At 49.9% G+C, this 14,483-nt stretch overlaps 1 protein-coding gene and 1 pseudogene across 1 annotated transcript in view; both read left to right on the top strand.

Moving 5' to 3' along the window:
- Window positions 1–701: 701 nt before the first annotated feature.
- Window positions 702–4,424, top strand: LOC136958792 (carbonic anhydrase-related protein-like; annotated as a pseudogene).
- A 4,584-nt stretch (window positions 4,425–9,008) lies between these two features.
- Window positions 9,009–14,483, top strand: part of tox (thymocyte selection-associated high mobility group box) — a 43,252-nt gene continuing 37,777 nt past the window's right edge. Inside the window, 1 exon segment of the mRNA XM_067252893.1 lies at window positions 9,009–9,026. Within this exon segment, the coding sequence (XP_067108994.1) occupies window positions 9,009–9,026 (18 nt within the window).

The following is a 14,483-nucleotide window of genomic DNA, read 5'->3' on the forward strand; positions in this document are numbered from 1 at the left end:
CACACTAACTCAGCCCCACACTCACCTACTCACACACTCACTCACTCACTCACACACTCACTCAGTCACACACTCACTCAGTCACACACACACACACACACACACTCACTCACACAGCCACTCAGTCACACGCACCTGCTCCCGTGTCAGCCCCACCCTGCCTGTTGTTCTTTCTTTCTTTTTCTTTCTTTCTTTCTTTCTTTCTTTCTTTCTTTCTTTCTTTCTTTCTTTCTTTCTTTCTTTCTTTCTTTCTTTCTTTCCCTTCCCTCCCCTCCCTCCCTCCCTCCCTCCCTCCCTCCCTCCCTCCCTCCCTCCCTCCCTCCCTCCCTCCCTCCCTCCCTCCCTCCCTCCCTTTCTTTCTTTCATAAAGGTGCTGAAACACATCAGTCCTTGAGCAGAGTTAGGGTTACAGCCTTGTGACAATAGTGGCCTGTCACGTTTACTGTAACCCAACGTTGTAACCCTCCCTGTTGTCTTTCATATTTACCTCCATCTCCTCCCTCCCTCCTTCTTTCTTTCCCTTTGTCTACACAGATACTCCGTTGTCTCAGAGAAAGTCCTGTGTGCAGAAGCTCAACATTTAAGAGCCCCTTTTTCATGTGTGTTGATAGAGAGCAAACATACCCCCCCCCGCCCCCCCAAAATCCCCGAATTCAGGGAGATTGTATAACGTTTGCGGGCGTCCGGGAGCCGATATTGAAATGCGGGAGACTCCTGGAACTTCCGGGAGACTTGGGATGTCTGAGAGAGTATGTACGAGGAGATGAAATGATTTCTCGTCAGCGAGCGTTTTCAAAGTCAATAGAAGGAGGAACGCTTTTAACCGTTTGTGTGACTGAGATGTGCAGGGGCCTGAAATGTCTGTTCAGCTGTTAGTAAGCTTAGCACAGAGATGCCAATGTTAGTTTTATTATGTTTTTTGCTGTTATGTTTTCATGTCTGATCCTATCCTGTTTTCTTTTTGGGAGGGGGGAATCAAAGTTTGTAACTTTTTTTGTGTGTGTTGATGTGGTGCCGTGTTCTGGATGGTGTTAACCCTGCGTGTGCTTGGCTTGCAGCTCCACCTGATCCACTGGAACAGCACCCTGTTCAACAGCCTGGAAGACGCTCTGGGGCAAGAAGAACGGAATCCTGATCATCGCTCTGTTTGTGCAGGTATGCATTGTTTTAGTCTGGCTATTCATTCATAGGTACGGAAGGTCATTTTAGAGGCTTTCGAACATATTTTAAAATAGGTTTCAGATTTTTAGGGGGCATATTCTTGTCCTTTGTTTCCTCACTATTGATAACATGTAAGCGGATATCCACTTTTTGTTTTGGGCTGACGCAAACCACTTATGCATGTAAGGCAAGAACAGGTTAAAAGTTCGCTGCTGACTGTACCACACAAGTCCATCACTTATAGAACCATCACCCCTCACTTCCTGTTACGAAGGCTTCAAGGGATGGTTGTTTCCTGTCTATATTCTGTCAGGATACCAAAGACATAAACAACCTAGGGTCAAGACATAGGGACGTTGCCACAGTGACCTTCTAAGCACCCTTTATCTGTCTCCTTCTTGACCTCGTCCAGTGTTGCCACCAACTGCTGTTTTTGAATCGTGACCGTTTGAGTTGACGGTTGCATTTGACAGTTGACAGAATTTTTTCATGTCATTTAAAAAGTATATGGCTGACAACAAAAGAACTGTAAAATGGCAACTTTAAAGCATTTTGTCAAGGAAAAATTGGCTAAATTATGTTGTTTTCCTACAGATAGGGAAGGAGCACCTGGGGTTGAAGGCTATAACGGAAGTCCTACAGGATCTGCAGTACAAGGTAGGCAACCATTTTGTTTTTATGGTCTCACAGTGAAGGATGACCTGAGATGCAGAGTACATACTTTCACATTTCTCTATGAATATATGTGGTCGACATGTTTTGTTTGGCGATCAGATGATCTGTGGAGGTTTATGAGTGGATAACAAAAAAAAACGCGATTGATCTATTCTAGGGGAAGGCAAAGATCATACCGTGTTTCAATCCCAACACTTTACTACCTGGTGAGTAACCTCTACTGTGTGATCTTAAACTGTCGTGATTACAAGCTGAGGAGCTAAGTTTACGTAATGTGCGTTTGCTCCCGCCCCCAGACCCTCTGCTGAGAGACTATTGGGTGTACGATGGCTCCTTGACCACACCCCCCTGCAGTGAGAACGTAACTTGGATCCTCTACCGCTACCCCTCTCACCATCTCACAGATACAGGGTAGGGACTACATTACCCATAAACCCTAAGACAGACAGTTGCTTTAAAAAGACATGGGACTACATGCACTGAAGGACAGAGGTATAACTGCTCTTCTCAGAACCTGAGCCACAGATGTAAGTATCTTGTCAAAACAGTTTGTGTCATGCCTCCTGTGAGGTCATCCTTTCGACTTCCATTGACTCAGCATTTAAAAACAAGCCCATGACCAGATCTTCTGACACATCTAAACCACAGCCTGAACCACCAGTCAGCTATTAGCCTCCCTCAGCCTCTCTCAGCCCTCCCTCAGCCTTCCTCCCTGTTCCTGCCCCACTGGCAGGCCGGGGTGGGGCTGTTTGAGGTCGGGTGGGGGGGGTGTGGCTGTTTGAGATCGGGATGGTGGGGTGGGGCTGTTTGAGGTCGGGGTGGTGGGGGTGGGGCTGTTTGAAGTCGGGGTGGGGTGGTGGGGCTGTTTGAGGTCGGGGTGGTGGGGTGGGGCTGTTTGAGGTCGGGGTGGGGGGGTGAAAGGGATATCCTAACAGGATCCTAACATCCCTTCTCATCACAATCAATCTGTCTGTCTGCGTCTCTGAGGTCTCTGTCGGACACCGTAGAGTGTCCTGCTGTCCTGCTGTCCTACTGTCTTGCTGTCCTACTCTCCTGTCTGTCCTGCTGTCCTACTGTCTTGCTGTCCTACTCTCCTGTCTGTCTGCTGTCCTGCTGTCCTACTCTCTTCACATGTCTGTCTGTCTGTCTGTCTGTCTGCATGTCTGTTTGTCTGCATGTCTGCCTATCCAGTGTTTCTCACATATTTCATTTATGACACATCAGGTTCCCGTCCACACCAGTGACCACCTGCTCATCCACAGCCTAGTACCTTCCTATCAGCCCCAGTCCCTACTTAATGGCACCAGTCATCCTTCCTCCAGGATAAGAACCAGGCCTCCTATCCAGCTAATGTCCCTGCCGGTCTGAACAGCACCAGGCTACTCTTCAGTTGCCACGGTCTGGTTGTCAGGGACTCTTTGCCTGAGCTGTAAAACCCTGCAGAGCTAGACACTCCACCTGGCCGGACATGTTTGTGGAACAGTAAACCAGAGAGAGAAATATTAGCTCAGGGCCCTCCCTCCCTCCCTCCCACCCTCCCTCCTCCCTCCCTCCCTCCCTCCCTCTCTCCCTCTCTCCCTCCCCTCCCTCCCTCCCTCCCTCCCTCCCTCCCTCCCTCCCTCCCTCCCTCCCTCCCTCCCTCCCTCCCTCCCTCCCTCTCTCCCTCCCTCTCTCTCTCTCATCTCTCTCTCTCTCTCTCTCCTCCCTCTCTCCCTCTCTCCCTCTCTCCCTCTCTCCCTCCCCTCCTCCCTCCCTCCCTCCCTCCCTCCTCCCTCCCTCCCTCCCTCCCTCCCTCCCTCCCTCTCTCCCTCCCCTCCCTCTCTCTCTCTCTCTCTCTCTCTCTCTCTCCCTCCCTCCCTCCCTCCCTCCCTCCCCTCCTCCCTCCCTCCCTCCCCTCCTCCCTCCCCCCTCCCTCCCTCTCTCTCTCTCTCCCTCCCTCCCTCCCTCCCTCCCTCCTCCCTCCCTCCCTCCCTCCCTCCCTCCCTCCCTCTCTCCCTCCCTCTCTCCCTCCCTCCATCCTTCTCTCCCCTCCCTCCCTCCCTCCCTCCCCCTCCCCCTCTCTCTCCCCCTCCCTCCCTCCCTCCACCCATCCCTCTCTCCCTCCCTCACTCCACCATCCCTCTCTCCCTCCCTCTCTCCACTGTCCCTTCATCCCTACTTCATCATCCCTACAACACGTTGCCGCACCCTCCCTTCTACCCCAAATCTAATTTATCACACTAATATATGAACTCATCCCTCTCTTGTGCTTCTCTGTTTCATCCTTCTCTCTCTAAATGCTCTCTCTCCCTCGCTCGACCATGCCTTCTCTCTCTCATCCCCGCTCTCTCACCCCCTATCCCACCCCCCCTCTCTCTCTTTTGCTCTCTCACCCCTCTCTCTCTCACCCCTCTCTCTCTCATCCCTCTTGCTCTCTGTCTGTCTCTCTCTCTCTCTCTCTCTCTCTCTCTCAGATAGAGGAGTTCAGGAGGCTGAGGTCACACCTGAAGGGGGCGGAGCTTCCTGAGGGAAATGATGGGATGCTGGGTGACAACTTCCGCCCCACCCAGCCTCTCAGCGATAGGACGGTGCGAGCTGCCTTTCAATGACCCCTCCCCCTTTCCAAATAGCCGTCATGGGGAGGTCCTTACACACACCTTTCCACAGGTAATACTCAGCCACTTGAGTACAAGTTGGGATACGAGTTCTGAAATAGAAGGGTTGGGACGAAGTTAGGACAAGAGTTCTCGTGAGGTCATCACACAGAGAGAGAGAGAGAGAGAGAGAGAGAGAGAGAGAGAGAGAGAGAGAGCGAGAGAGAGAGAGAGAGAGAGAGAGAGAGAGAGAGAGAGAGAGAGAGATGGAGGGGAGCCAGGAGAACGCAGGAATGAACTAACCCAGTTCACTCCCTCTAATCTGGGACTAGATCCGGGCTGTTGTCTGAGGAGGGATACCTATTTTAGACCAGCTGTGCCGAGGCGTGGGGAGGGATATCTATTTTCGGAACTCACTAGGGAGCACATTTGACTACTACGTAAATTAGTCGTTTCTATGTCAAAAGACCTTGCAGTGTTTAAGAAAAATGCAAAGGACTGTGTAAAGCAATGGGAAACACTTGTTTCACACTTCAGTGACACGAAAAGAAGAAGAAGAAGTTGTTTCTATGAGTTCTGTGGCCTTTTATGGGTCTCTGAGGGGACCAGCAGCAGTGGAATCACAGCGCTGCTGAGAACACCAGAGGAGAATAGGGCTCTTTGTCTGTGTGCATTGTCATCTTACAGGACGTCAGGGCCATCTGGAGGGAGGCAGATTACTCTTGAGAAGTGGGAGTTCAGACTGCAACAGAGGGGAGGTGGAAGAGAGAGAGAGAGAGAGAGAGAGAGAGGTGTATTGTCCCTGCTGTAAAGGGATACCTTCGTGGTGCAGGAACTGAGGTAGGGTGAAGGGGGAAGGGGGGGAGAGAGATGGAAAAGGTGGAAGTTGGGAGTTGGAGAACAAACACGAGGGGGTAAAATAGCGCCTTTCTTTATTGTTTGTGAGACAAGTGATTCTTGTTAAGTACATTTAATCATTTTAGCAGACGCTCTTATCCAGAGCGACTTACAGTAATTACAGGTACATTCCCCCGGAGCAAGTAGAGTGAAGTGCCTTGCCCAAGGAAACTTGGTCATTTGGCATCGAACTGGCAACCTTCAGATTACTAGCCCAATTCCCTAACCGCTCAGCTAGCTGACTCCCTACAAGTACATAAGTTATATCAACAGAAGTTACTCAACGGTATGTTTGTCTGGAGTCTCAAATTTCGGTTTAACAGTCACTGTTTTACCATCCCTCTGGAAGAACAGGGCGCTGGTGGATATAGATTTGTGTGGTTGAGGCTTCAGAACGTTTTTCAGCCGTTAATAACAGCCTGGTAGCAACTGTGGCTCTGTAAAGGGTTCCTCTCTGTGCTGCTCCCCTGTCCTGTCACTAGCCGAGCACAGTTTGGGGAGAACAGCACCAGCCCAACCCTCTCATCTGGTACTTGTTCCCCTCGTTTTACTCACAGGGGGAAAAGAGAGAAGAAGAGAAAGAAAGAGAGGAGGAAAGAGGAGGGAGAGACCACCTTGCCGCCCGGCTTGTCTGAAGACCGATTCATCTGGTGTGAAGCAAGACAGAGGCGCCATTATGTTCTTCACCCCCCTCCCTCCCTCGCTCCCTTATTCACCCCCCTCCCTCCTTACCTCTTCCCCCTCCCTCCTTACCTCTCTCCCTCTCTCCCTCTCTCCCTCTCTCCCTCTCTCCCTCTCTCCCTCTCTCCCTCTCTCCCCTCCCTCCGCATATCAGTCAGTACACCTGCAGCCCTGGTCACTGCCCTAGTCTCAGGCACTGGATAGGGGACAGGGCACAGCAATCAAAACATCTGGTATTCCACAGAACCACTGTAACAATACAAGAACCTGAAGACATGAACAGGTTCCCAAACGTTCCCCCGTCCCCCACTTAGAACCCTCTCCCATTCCACAAGGTGCTGTTCATAGCATCTTTTAATCAAAATGTGGAACCTTCCTTTAGAGTCATTTTATATAGCACCTCTTGGATGTGTATTAATAACGTGTCCTTGTGTTTGAGTCATGGTGCACACGGCAACAAATGCAAGGAGAGAATGTTTAACGTGGACACACAAGGGCTTGGGGGATGCTAATCTCTGTAGTGTTACGAGCACATGCCATAGGTCCAATAGCACAGCCAGTCAGTTTAGTGTTTATAGATACCAAACCAGGATTCACTAAGTTTGTAATGCCTTTAAAAGAGTCTAAGTGACCTGAGTTCAAACACTTGAACCTTTAGGGCTTGTTGTTACCATAACACTTGATGTTGTAGCCAACAACGCGAGGTGTGATAGGGGAGGGAACAACTCGTATTCAGTATGAGATCAAATCACATTTTATTTGTATATCCCCTTTTTACGAGCAGTGTCACAGAGGGCCTCACATAGAACCACCTAAACCGACACATAGAACACACATAGAACCACCTAAACCGACACATAGAACACACATAGAACCACCTAAACCGACACATAGAACCACCTAAACAACACATAGAACACACACAGAACCACCTAAACCGACCTAAAACCTCAAGGAAAGAGATGACAACTTACTCTAAGACAGTGGTTCCCAACCCTGGTCCTCAGGGAACACCTGTCCTGCATGTTTTAGATGTTTCCCTGCTCCAACACACCTGATTCAATGAAAGGGTCGTTATCCAGCTCTGCAGAAGCCTGCTTATGACCATTCATTTGAATCAGGTGTGTTGGAGCAGGGAAACATCTAAAACATGCAGGACAGGGGTGCCTGAGGACCAGGGTTGGGAACCACTGCTCTAAGGTACTGATACTGTAGGTGGGACACGTCACCATAAGGGAAGGTGAATCTGACGTACTGTGGATCAGAGATGGAGATAATTTAGAGGTGTGTGTGTGTGTGTTTAGGGTGGGGGGTTGTTAGTGTATTTCATTAGGGAATAAAAACAGTTGGTTCTGTGGTTTGTTTTTGTTTCTAAGAGTGGGTGGATAGGAAACCTGACAATAGAGGTCTTATCCAGGTTAGTTGCTGTTTCTGAAGTGAAAACAAAGGAAGTGCCACACACACACGTACACACACACTCAAACATACACACAGATACACTCATGCACACACACATGCATTCACACACACTTAGAGGACAAGACGTATTCTGACAAACTGATATACTTTGGTGTTGATTCTGTACCGTGGATCCCTTACTGTAAACACAATAAAGATCAAGCTGGTGTATCAGTATTTCATATTGTTTCATGTCATTCTCTTTTGTTACTGTAAATATGACCTCAGACCCCATTTTCCACCGTTGAATGCTTGAAAATCTCTCTGGATCAATGTAGGGAATTAAATTACACAATTTCTAATTAGCTCTCCATAGACTCTACAGAGGGCTTCATAGATGCCCATAGAACTGCACCTAAACCAACCGTAACCCTCAAGGAAGACAGAAGCTGGGAAGTAGAGAGTGGGCTGAAACCGCAGGATGGCCAGGTAGGAACCAGAGCTTCCTGATCCTTCAACCTCAGCTCATTGGACAAGCTAGTAATTGTTCACCAGAATGAGCTTCCCCTGCTGTGTGTGTCGAAGGGGAGCAGGAGAACTGGCTGAATACCTAAATAGATTTTCAGTTGTGCATAAATGCACTTGGTACTCGTTTGTGTGTTTGTGTGTTCACTCTCATGCAGAGTGTGCATGAGAATATGTTTATTACATTTACATTTAGTCATTTAGCAGACGCTCTTATCCAGAGCGACTTACAGTAAGTACAGGGACATTTCCCCCCGAGGCAAGTAGGGTGAAGTGTCTTGCCCAAGGACACAACGTCAGCTGGCATGACCAGGAAGCGAACTGGCAACCTTCGGATTACTAGCCCGATTCCTCACCGCTCAGCCACCTGACACACCCATACACATTTATACGTGTATGTGTGTGTGTTTATTCAGGGTGTGCTCCTGGGACAGACTGTAACTGAAAAACTCCTCTAAATCAACAGGTTTGACCTGCCTTACACACACACAACACTCAGACACACTCACACACTCTCACATATACGTACACATTTTCCCACAACTGTGATATGGTGAGGTGTGGTAACAGGGTCAGAGTAAGGATTAGGATCAGAGCTAATCCCAGCCCAACTCTAACCACTAACCCTAAAATCCCAACCCTAAAAACACCGTCAGGATTGGAATTGGTGGTTGGGCTGTGGCTAACCTAAAGTCTCGGCCTACTCGAGTGATAAGGGGAGGTCTGGTAGCAGGATCAGAGTAAGGAAATAGGACCTATAGGGTTTGGGGTCAGTGACATAGTTGGGGTCAGGATAGGACCTAGGATTACAGCTATCATTAGAGGCTGGTGTTTTGCTGAGACTTGAAGTATACCGTGTCTATCTCTCAAGCGAACTGATGATTCAGACTGAACCAAGCCCGTCTCATACTGCCCTCCGCTGTCAGAGAGGGGTATTACAGCACAGCTTCAGACCTCATCCTCAACACACTGGACATGTTGCAGCACCGCATCTCACCAGATGGGGGAGCTCTAACATCGTGAATGGGCATGGTGGTGCAGGCAGAGGAGAGAGGTGCGAGACAGAGTGAGAGGTATTGGAGGGTCAAAAGGGTAGTAATGGATATATGGGTGATGGTGAGTGTACACCTTGTAGTTTGATGGAGGGGCCACCGGAGAGATGCCATGAGATACATTTACATTTAGTCATTTATCAGACGCTCTTATCCAGAGCGACTTACAGTAAGTACAGGGACATTCCCCCCGAGGCAAGTAGGGTGAAGTGCTTTGCCCAAGGACACAACGTCATTTTGCACGGCCGGGAATCTAACCGGCGACCTTCTGATTACTAAGCCCGATTCTCTAACCGCTCAGCCACCTGACTCCCTTATACAACTTAAAAAGTGGAAGGTAGATGGGGGAGGGGAGGAGAGGAGGAGGCAGAGAGTGATAGTTGGCTTGGGAAGTCAGTGAAAAGACATGAAGAAAAGGTAAAGAGAGTCAGGGGGAGGCAGAATGAGGCAGGGGAGATATAGAGAGGCAGGGGGCGGTAAGGGAGGCAGGTGTGGTAGATGGAGGTGGAGAAGAAGAGGAAATGAGAGAGGGAGGCAGGGGGGAGGAGTGGAGAGGCAAGGACAGGCAGGGGACGAATGTTCCGGGCCACGGGGCATCTAACTGTGTGATCAGGCGTGCTGGTTCACGCACCGCGAGAGACGATCAGCCATGATGGAACATTCCCACTGACACTTCTATTATTCTGTCTGTATGACTCTCTGAGGAGGAGGAGGAGGAGGAAAGAGAGTGAGAGAGAGAGAGGGGGGGAGAGAGAGAGAGAGAGGGGAGGAGGAGGAGAGGAGAAAGAGAGAGAGAGAGACAGAGAGAGAGAGAGACAGAGAGACAGAGAGAGAGAGGAGAGAGAGAGAGACAGAGAGAGAGAGAGAGAGAGAGAGAGAGAGAGAGGAGAGAGAGAGAGAGAGGAGAGAGAGAAGGAGAGAGAGAGAGAGAGAGAGAGAGAGAGAGAGAGAGAGAGAGAGAGAGAGAGAGAGAGAGAGAGAGGAGAGAGAGAGAGAGAGAGAAGGAGGAAGGATGAGGTGCTGGAGCGAGGGAGAGAGAGAGGAGAGGAATGGAAAGAGAAGGAGGAAGAGATCAGAGAGAAAGAGAAGAGGAGAGAAAGAGGAAGAGGAGGAGAAGAGAGAGAAAGAGAGATAGAGGAAGGAAAAGAGTAAAGGAGGAAGACGCGGAGGAAGAATAAGAGGAGGAGGAGGAGGAAAAGGAGAAGGAGGAACAAGAGGATGGTGAGGAGAATGAGTTGGGGGAGGAATAGTGGGTGGGATCAGTAAAGTAAAAACAATTCAGTGTTCAGTATGATGTCATTATGATGTCACTTCTGATACTTGATCTTCAACTTTCTACATGCATTATTTGGACGTTGCTCTGACTAAAAGTGTTTGCTAAATGAATAAAAAGCTATGTCAAAATAGAACGGCTGTAACAAGTATTTACAATGTGGTTTCACTTTGCAAATTACAGTAACACAACTACACTTTTTCCACACCAGATACACCACTTCCTGTTTGCCAGGAAGAGATGAGGTTAGACTGTGTGTGTGTGTGTGTCATGCGTGTGTGTGTGTACGTGTTTGTGCAAGTGTGTGTGACCCTAGAAACCCCCCCCAGCTTCTCCCCTACTGGTCCAGCTGCCCTGGGGCTCTCTCTTACTTACCAGGAGGAGATCGGGTTTGACAAGAGCTTCTGACTAGCGTGTGTGTGCGTACATGTGTGTGCACGTGTGTGTGCACGTGTGTGTGTGGGTACACGTGTATGCATGCGTGTGTGTGTGTACATGTATGTGTGTGCGTACGTGTGTGTGTGCATGTTTGTGTGTGTTCGAACTTCTGCATGTGTGTTTGTGTGTGTGTGTATGCATACGTCTGTGTGTGTGTGTGTATGCATGTGTGTGTGTGTGTGTGTGTGGGCAGCCTCTCCTATTGTCCTGCAGTCACTCAGAGGTTAATGATGTCCATCTCTACATGACCCTGGAGACTGCAGCCATGAGACAATACAGGGCAGCACCAAACAGATGGTCTGGAGACATCATCACAACACCAAGACCCAGCACAACTTCCTAAAAAACATATATACATATATTTATATATATATATAAATACTCCTGGATCAAATTAGTAATTAGTATTACCTAAGCATAATAAAAAGTTACACGTTATAATGCGTGATGTTGAGTATGATATAGACTTACTTAACAACCTCCAGATCTGGGTCAAAATTATTTATTAAATTCCTTCAAAACCTTCCTTCAAAATACTGTACTCCTTCTCCTTCATGGGTTAGGGTTAGGGTTACTATTCACTTAAAATACTCCTCCAGAATACTTCAGTTTGCTTGCAACTTCCTGGTTGTTGCAGTGGGTGTGGTTTTGTGTTTTTGAGAACAGCCCATTGGTTTGTCCGGACTGGGCGTGGCTAAACTACAGGGATGGATAATGCTGGTGTGAGACAGAGGTGGAAAAGACCTTTGAGCACAGATACTACAGACGGTTCCTGTGAGTCCAGAGTGCTGGAGGACTGGAGGGCTGGAGGGCTGGGGGGCTGGAGGACTGGAGGACTGGAGGCTGGGTGGAGGGCTGGGTGGAGGGCTGGGTGGAGGGCTGGAGGCTGGGTGAAGGGCGGGGTGGAGGGCTGGAGGCTGGGTGGAGGGCTGGGTGGAGGGCTGGAGGCTGGGTTGAAGGGCTGGGTGGAGGGCTGGAGGGCTGGAGGCTGGGTGGAGGGCTGGGTGGATGGCTCGGTGGAGGGCTGGAGGCTGGGTGGAGGGCTGGGTGGAGGGCTGGAGGGCTGGAGGCTGGGTGGAGGGCTGGGTGGAGGGCTGGAGGCTGGGTGGAGGGCTGGGTGATGGGGAGGGCTAACCTATAGGGCTGGGGGTGGAGGGCTGGAGGGCTGGAGACGGCAGGCTATAGGGCTGGGCTGGAGAGCCGGCCATTCCTGGGGTGCAGCGGAGCATCGTGGCTGCTGATAGGAGCTGAAGTGTGATTGTGCGAGGGCAGGGACCCAGAAAATGGCCCGTCATTGAGCCACACTCAGGGAGGGGCCTCGGCACAATGATCCATTCAAAACTGGGTATGTTGCACAAGCAGACCCACAGTGACACTGTGAAGAGAGAGAGAGAGAGAGAGAGAGAGAGGGGGGGGGGAGAGAGAGGAGAGAGAGAGAGAGAGAGAGAGAGAGAGAGAGAGAGAGAGAGAGAGAGAGAGAGAGAGAGAGGGGGAAGCAAAGAGAAAGGAGAGAGAGTATAGAGAGGGGAATAGAAAATGTGTGAGAAAGGGAGAGAGAGGGAGGAGAGGGGGAGAGAAAGAAAGACAGAAATAAAAAGGAGGGAGAGAGGGAGGAGAGACAGACAGACAGACAGCTAGTCAGACTGAGGAGGACAGCGATAACTCCCAACAGGTGTGGTAGAGCAACAAGATGACGCTGCTTTGATTAAGCGCGCAGGATGAGCAGTTCCAGTGTGTGTGTGTGTGTGTGTGTGTGTGTATGGTGGGGAGTATATTAACCAGCTTATTGTATTACCTGTGATGGACATTCTTGATGTTTCGAAACTCATATGGCACTTGAGTCCCAATGCCTTTATCAATGTCGACACTACTACGCTATAGACCCATATTCACATGAACTAGACCAGGACTGAGGGACTGACTGGCTGACTGGCTGGCTGGCTAGCTGACTGGCATGCTGGCTAGCTTACTGACTGGCTGGCTAGCTGACTGACTGGCTGGCTGGCTAGCTGACTGGCATGCTGGCTAGCTTACTGACTGGCTGGCTAGCTGACTAGACTGGCTGGCTAGCTGACTGGCATGCTGGCTAGCTTACTGACTGACTGGCTGGCTGGCATGCTGTCTAGCTTACTGGACTGGCTGGCTGGCTGGCTAGCTGACTGGCTGGCTGGCTGACTGATGGTATGCTTTAACGGTTGTGCCACTGACAACAATTAAAGACAAATATCCAGGCTGAGACATCATCTGAGACAGCCAATCACCTCTTCTAATCCTGGCAGACAGATGGACAGAATGTAAAAAAGACAGAAGAAAAAGCCTGAACATTAACAAGTAGCTCATGAAAAAAGATTGCTGGGGTCATCTGGTTCTATACAGTTCATCTGTGCTAATATTGTGCTAAGCTGATTCTGTTTGTGCTGAGATGGAGTAGTACTGACGCTGGTTGTCAGCATGGGAACCAGAGGAGAACAGAATTATAACCCGAGGTACTAACCCCTTCTGTCTGCGCTTACTGGGGAACCCAGACTACACTGAACCGGAGAACACAACAGAACTTTGACCGGAATTAAAAATGATCGACAGGTACTGTCAAAGCTATCAAAACACACACACACACACTCCCGCACACGCACACACTCCCGCACACACACACACACTCCCGCACACACTCCCGCACACACACACACTCCCGCGCACACACACACACTCCCGCACACACAGACACACACACTCCCGCACACACACACACTCCCCGCGCAACACACACACTCCCGCACACACGCACTCCCGCACACACGCACACACACACACTCCCGCACACACGCACACTCACACACTCCCGCGCACACACACACACTCCCCGCACACACACACACACTCCCACACACACACACACACACTTCTCAACAACTCTTCACAACGCACAGTCATTACACCAGCCAAACCTCTCATCAGCTCTAATCGATCCATCCCTTCCTCGGTGAGAAATACACCCCAGGAAAACATTTCGTTTCGCTGTGATGGAGAGGGACAATTGAGCCTCCATTACAATGTGGAGGAGATCCAGAAACAAAGGGGAAAGAGAAAAAGAAGGGAACTGGTGAGCAAAATGGAGCCTTTTTTATCAGAATTAACCAAGAATGTTTTATGGGATAATGTTAAGGACCTAAATACGGTCTTTTACTGGTTCTGTGTAGGTGTGTTTGGTGTGTGCGAGAGAGTGTGTGGGTGTGTCTGTGAGAAGGGGGAGGGATGATCTCTGTTGCTGGCATAAGTCCCAGAATTAAAGGGGGGGGGGGGGGTTAGGGTCATGTGTTCATCTACTGTAATTGTATGTATGTGTCTGTGTATGGGTGTGTGCATACCAATGTGTGTGTGTGTGTGTGTGTCTGAGTGTGTGGAGGTTGGAGGGTGAGGTCATGTAATTGTAGGGTGAGGAACAGTGTTCTGCCTAAAACAGGCCCACACCCCCTACTGCCTGTTCCACTGAGCTCTATCACAGATGTGATGAGGAGAGAAGGAAGACAGGAGAGGAGGAGTAACGAAGAGGAGAGGAGAAAGTGATAGGAGCAAATGAAGAGAGGAGAGGGGGCAAGGAAAGGAAAGGAAGAGGAGAAGGAGAAGAGAGGAGGCAAGGAAAGGAAGAGGAGAAGGAGGAGAGAGGAGAGGGGGCAAGGAAAGGAAGAGGAGAAGGAGGAGAGAGGAGAGGAGGCAAGGAAAGGAAGAGGAGAAGGAGAAGAGAGGGGGCAAGGAAAGGAAGAGGAGAAGGAGAAGAGAGGAGGCAAGGAAAGGAAGAGGAAAAGGAGAAGA

This window comes from Osmerus mordax, chromosome 16, assembly GCF_038355195.1.
Source record: "Osmerus mordax isolate fOsmMor3 chromosome 16, fOsmMor3.pri, whole genome shotgun sequence".
NCBI classification, from domain to species: Eukaryota; Metazoa; Chordata; class Actinopteri; order Osmeriformes; family Osmeridae; genus Osmerus; species Osmerus mordax.